The sequence below is a fragment of the Populus alba genome, chromosome 10, assembly GCF_005239225.2.
Source record: "Populus alba chromosome 10, ASM523922v2, whole genome shotgun sequence".
NCBI lineage: Eukaryota > Viridiplantae > Streptophyta > Magnoliopsida > Malpighiales > Salicaceae > Populus > Populus alba.
This window is the reverse complement of record NC_133293.1, coordinates 7827524-7834136: the sequence shown is the minus strand read 5'-3', so window position 1 is coordinate 7834136 and position 6613 is coordinate 7827524. Positions and strand designations below refer to the sequence as shown.

Sequence of the window (6613 nt, the reverse complement as noted above, 5' to 3'; positions counted from 1 at the left end):
GCAGTTTAATTTGAAACTAAAGTTAGGCGAGGAGTCGAGTTGATAAGTTTCAAGATCGAGCTGCTTGATTAAATTTAATGATATTGCCAAAAAATATCTATACTTTTAATATTTTTTTAGTTTAGAAAAAAATAGTCCAACTTGTCGAAGCGTGAGCGAATGCATTAGTGATATATTGAAACAAGACAAAAGAAGAAGAATTTTATCAAAAAATTAAATAAAAATAATTTATAAAAATAACAAAGTTATTAAACTCATTGAAATCCATGACCAAGGTCACATGGTGACCGAGGTTGATCCAATTTGATATCGGCTCTATATTAAAAAAAATTATTGTTGTAATTTTTTTTTTTAAGATATGTCATGTTTTTACTGGTCATACAAGTTATCTTTGGATCCATGAAATTGAATGATTTACTTTGAATCAATTTCCACACAATTTAATTTGAAATCAAAGTTAGACAAGGAGTCGAGTTGATAAGTTTCAAGATCAAGTCATTTGATTAAATTTAATGATACTATAAAAAAATATCTATACTTTAAATATTTATTTAATTTTAAAAAAATAATAATCCAGCTTGTAGTGTAGCGTGAGGGAATGTATTAGTGATATATTGAAACAAGACAAAAGAAAAAATTAAAGAATAATTATAGTCAATTTCATGAGATAGTGTGAGGAAAAGTGGAGTTTTCAATCCATAAAATTACAACCTGGCAGGGAAATAAATAAAATTGTATGATATTTTATAAAAATCTCAGACTTAATTTTTTTTAAAAATAAACTAAATAACTCTATTTATACTTAGTTTTAGGTGTAGAATTCATAATAAAAAGTTACTTGACTAATACATTTCATCTAGCAGGATTATCCATCATGTCTGTGCTACTGAGAATCGAGATCATGCAGAGAGAAACCATCAAACCATCCACTCCAACGCCCCTTCACTTAAGAAGTCTCAAGCTCTCTCTTCTGGACCAGTTCATGCCAGTAGTTCACATTCCACTGCTGCTATTTTACCCCAGGAATGGAAACGACACAGATCACCTTGCCAAAGCCACGGAAAGGTCACTGCTACTAAAGACCTCGCTGTCTGAAGCCTTGACTCATTTTTATCCATTCGCAGGCAGACTCAAAGACAATTCGTCCATTGAATGTGATGACCATGGGGCTGAATATATTGAGGCTCGAATCCACTGTATTCTCTCTGATATTCTCAAAAAGCCGGATACTGAAGTGCTAAAACAACTCCTGCCTGCAGCTATAAGTGAACCAGCCACGGCCAGGGATAGTCAGTTAATTGTCCAAGCTAGTTTCTTTGATTGTGGTGGCTTGGCAATTGGCGTGAATCTTTCTCACAAGGTTGCAGATGCATCCACGCTAGCATCATTCATCAAGTGCTGGGCTGCAACCGCTCGCAGGTCGAGTACTGAGGTGGTGATCAGTCCAGTTTTCATGGGTGCTTCTATTTTCCCACAAATGGATTTACCAATCTCAATGCTTCCAGTAGATTTGATTCAAGGAGAGGCTGTCATGAAAAGGTTTGTGTTTGAAGCTCCCAAAATCACTGCGCTCAAGGCTAAGGCCATCAGTGCAAGCGTGCCTGATCCAACACGGGTGGAATCTGTAACAGCGTTGATCTGGAAATGTGCGATGAGCGCATCAAGATCAAACTTGGGGGTTCCAAGAAAAGCTGTGTTGTCTCTTGGAGTGAATATTCGGAAGAGGCTTGTGCCAACCTTACCAGACAACTACGGTGGGAACTACGTAGGTAGTATATCAGCGCGGATGGAGGATCATGATGATTTAGAATTGCAAGGTATAGTGAGCCGTATAAGGAAAGATCTTCTAGAGTTTGGTGAAAATTATGCTAAAATAACCCAAGGGGATGATCCTTCGTTAGCAATTTGCCAGGCGGTAGAAGAGTTTGGAAAGATGGCCATGAGCAAAGATATTGACTACTATAACTGCACCAGTTGGTGTAGATTTGAACTTTATGATGCTGATTTCGGATGGGGAAAACCAACATGGTTGAGTATTGTTTTCACTGTAGAGCTGAAAAATATTATGTGTTTGATCGACACAAGGGATGGTGATGGAATAGAAGCGTGTATATGCTTGAGTCCAGAAGACATGGCCTTGTTCGAATCCAACAAGGAGCTGCTTGAATTTTCTGCTGCAAATCATAGTGTATCAGTTTAGCTCAGATGGAAAGAACATTTTGTGAGGTCCAGTGTGTGATGTAATGCGCTTGAATCATCGATTCATTACATTACATTCTTTAGTTTGCTGGTGGTGAAATTTCTTTTGTTTTTCTTTTTTCTTGTTGTCTGGTCATAAACTTTTACAGAAATGTAATCGAGTTTATCAACAGTATCATTTTAGCTGCTCTAGTTTTACGACATGCCACCACAGATGAGCCGTTGAACAAAAATCAAGCTGTATTTTTTAAAAATAATAACAAATATGAACACTTGGGGGTTTAATTCACACCTTTTTCTACCGGAGCACTTGAATCGGACGGGATAACTAACAAGAATATGGCACCTGGAGCAGAGCAAGCACAAATCTCCAATGCCTCGCGCCTAATGACAGTAAAAACTTTACATTTACGTCACCAACACATGGTGGTGCTTCTTACAAATAAATTGGAATCAACATAAATGAATTGGCAACAGTCCATACAGCCCTTCAAACACAAAACTATTAGCATACAAGCACTTGGCATCTCTCCATGTGGCTGGAGAGAGCAGTCACACAGTGAATGAAAGACTTCCACATTATTGTGCAATTGCACTTGGATTCCAACTTCGGAGGCTTCATACTGTCCATCTTCGGAGGATTTCACATTATCGTGCAATTGCACTTGGATTCCAACTTCGGAGGCTTCATACTGTTCATCTCGTTCGGAAGCCCAACATTAAGAACCATAGATTCATTGGCATTCTCGTCTTGAGCAAAGAGATGATGTATGCAGATCCATTGCAAATACATAGTAATAGGGAATCGAGATAGCTCCTCCTAGCTACCTCACTCTTTTATGTAAAATATATTATTTTGCCAACAAATTAACATTGATTAATTAGTAAATTTGGATGCTAGTTTTCTTGGGGAATTTATTTCGTTTCAGTCCTGATCAACATGATACGATATCTAAGAAATGAAGTTTCCATGCAAAGAAAAGTCAAATATGGCTGTTTAAACACGACCTGGATTAATATGGCCAGCCTCTTATTTAATTAGCTAGCTAGGCATATACTTCCAAGCCCGCCCCTCTCCAAACAGACCTGAAAGTCAGGATGGTTTTCCAAAACATCACGCCGCCTGAGATGTTGGTGAAAAAGTATAATCATAGAGTTATAATTATAAAATTATGGAATTGTCATTTAGTATTATAATTATTAGAAAATATATGGTCTATAAAAGTTTGAGTAAGATATTAATTATGCAAAAAAATATGTATCATCCCTTGTGTACACCCTACCTAAAATAAGTTGGATTATTGTTTGATTGTTTAACTAAGTCGTGTTTCTGTCCATTGATTTTTTTTAAGTTATAAAGTAGATCCTCATTCATAAAAAGTCTCTATTTTATTGGGGTAAATCTTAATCATTCAAAGGGCTAAACTTATCTATTTTTGTATTTGTTAAAACATGATTGTTATCTTTAAGAAAATATGCTTGAAAAACTTTATAGGATTTGGCTGTATGCACAATATTATATAAAATTATTAGAAAAACATGCGAGAAAATAAAAAATATTTTTGAAGGACTTTTGGAAATTTTTTATTTTTTTTTTAATATTTTTATTATTATATAATATATTATTTTCATTTTTATTTTTATACGGGTTGAGCCTAACTCGACCCAACCATACGGGCTGAACCCAGCAAGGTCAGTTGGGTCAACTATAACCCAACAGACCTGACATCTCTCTCTCTCTCTCTCTTTTTCTTTTTTCTTTTTTATATTGGGTGGGTTGGACTCAACCCATCCATCTAGGGTGAGGTGGAAAAGGTCTAGCCTAACCAATGTTAGTGGTATTTTGCCATTTGCATGTAGAAAGTATTCTATATGCAAATGGTCCTGAAGGTGTTTTGGAGAAGAAAAAGGAGAGGAAGGCCTGTCTGGCCGAAGAAGAAATAAGGCTGTCGATGTTCCTTGTGGTACAGGGAAGACCAACGTGTAGTTGGTGGCGACAATGACGACAGAGATGCGATGGTTACAATGGTGCAAAAAAGGCTAGCAAAGAGGGAGAAAAAAAACTAGGGAATTGCTGTTTTTTCTCAACTTTGACCTCAAATTTCTTGATGCTCAATGCATCAAATTCACCCTTATTTAAAAAGGGTGGAAGAGGGACATTGTTTCTTTATTAATGCCAAATCTTGGCCTTTGATTCGACCGGGAAGGATCTTAACTGTTGGTTCAAAGTTGCCATCAAGGCATGAAAAAATTAACAACTAAAGGCTGATCGGGTTGGCCACTTGGAGTGGTGTTGTGGTGGGTGTAGGGCCAGTTGGCCAACGAGATATATTCTAAGGTGTAGTACAATGTTAAACCATCATGGTGGTGTATTGTCTTGTTTGGTTAAGAGATGAAACATTAAATGCCCTTGAAAAATAGCCACTCGATCAGTTTTATAGGGTAAGAAGTTAGGGGACAAAGAGCAGTAACCAGATGACATGTTGTCTGGTCGTTTTTTTTTTTTAACAAAATAGCGTTGTTTTTCAGTCTTAGGGTTTTAAATTCATGGATTTGATCAAAGTTCAATTTGGTGATTCGACTTCTAATTTCTTTTAATTACACCCTTAATTGGCCTCAAATTTTTAATTTTATGCAGTTTTGCCCTTATCAAACTTCAACATCGCCCCTGCATTTCGGTGTCTGGCGCTTAGATCTCTAATTTAATGTCTTTTTTAATTCTTTTAGCTCCTTCTAAGATGTAGTTTAAATTTTAGTATTTATATATAGTGTTTGAATGAAGGTTGAATCAGTTCCTAGTTTGAAATCGAGGGCTGATGGTTGGACCATGATCCTGGTTTGGAATTGGTGCCATGTGAATGGACGACCAATAGAATTAGTTATTACTGAACAAGATTGATGCATTGACTAGTGGGAAATTATAGAAATTGATGATGAATGAATTAAAAAGCAAATTGTTAGTGTAATGAAAAATATACTAGATTATCATAATTAATTTAGTTATGTTTATGCAAATTAATATGCAGATTCATCTTAGCAATGTAACCCTTAGTTAATGTATAGGTGTTCCTTTTGTATAGTCACTTAAGTTAATAGGAAAATGAAAGAATTTTCTTTTAGGTTGTATTTAACAATACTTCTAATTTGTATGTATAAAGTGATGTAGTACTATTTTGTTAAAACTTTATGAAGTAATTTGAAATTTAGAATTTTCATTATGTTAACGTATGAATGCAATTACGATAGTTCATTAATGGTTATCTCTTAATTAAAAAAAAAACTTCCTAGGGTTTTTTTTCTCATTTTTAACTTGATGATTGTGTGATTTTTTATCTTAAAAGTTTAGGGTGTTACAGTTTGAGACTTGGAATGATTGAAATGTGTATGAGCGATGAATACAAGTGTGTACATGATGACTCGGGACCTCCTGGTATATGAGAGACTATGCCGAAATTTTGATAGAAATTTCAATAAACTTTTTACGAGTTGAAAAAAAAAAGTAAAATAAAATTTTACCATGTTTTTTCTTTTTTTATGATTGATGTATTGGTTTCGGAAATGAGGATGTTGGGTTGGCAGGTTTCAAGATTGAGTCACTTGATTGAATTTAATGTTGCTGTCAAAAAAACTCTACTCTTAATATTTTTTTAAGTTTAGAAAAAAATAGTTTGACTCGTAGCGAAATACAAACAAGTATACTAGTGATATATTGAAACAAGACAAAAGAAGAAGAAAGAAGAATAATTATAATACATTCCATGAAATAGTGTGATAAAGAGAATATAAAAACTAGGGTTTTCTATCCATAAAATTACAACCCTAACATGGCAGGGAAATAAATAAAATTGTATGATATTTTATAAAAATCTTATTCTTAATTTCCTAGAAAATAAACTAGAAATTCATGTTTATGCTAGATTTAGATCTAGAATCTCTATAAAAAATAATTCATAATTAAAATTTACTTACCTAATATATTTCATTTAGTATTATAATTTATAAATAAATTAAAAGTCTAGAAAAAAAAATTTCAAATCCAACAAGGTAAATAAGTAGGTTCCAAAACTTATTTAAAGGTTTTTTTTCTCTTCAATTTATCATGGAATTTTAACCAAAAAAGAATCAAGCTTTGAAGATTTTTTTAAAAAAAAAATCAATATTGATTTTTTAAAAAAACAATTTTCTCGAAACTTAAAGGCTTGAAAGAAAGAAGGTGTCCCACGTTTCATAAGACAGGATCGTCCAGTTGTTTTTTTCCACTTGACTTGTCCGTTTACTTTGATTAGTTGCTTTCGTTGCTATCACTCCGTTCTTACCAGGGGAGTTGTTATGTTAATTACTTATCACACAAGTTTGGATTGAGGCCTTATCTGTTAACCAGACTTGAAAACACATAGCTAGCAGGATTACCATC

At 34.1% G+C, this 6613-nt stretch overlaps 1 protein-coding gene across 1 annotated transcript; it reads left to right on the top strand.

Moving 5' to 3' along the window:
- The first annotated feature begins 823 nt into the window (after positions 1 to 823).
- Positions 824 to 2369, top strand: LOC118048919 (BAHD acyltransferase At5g47980). Its single transcript, XM_035058770.2, has one exon. The coding sequence runs from the start codon at positions 875 to 877 to the stop codon at positions 2198 to 2200; it is 1326 nt and encodes a 441-aa protein (XP_034914661.1). The 5' UTR covers positions 824 to 874; the 3' UTR covers positions 2201 to 2369.
- Positions 2370 to 6613: the final 4244 nt, after the last annotated feature.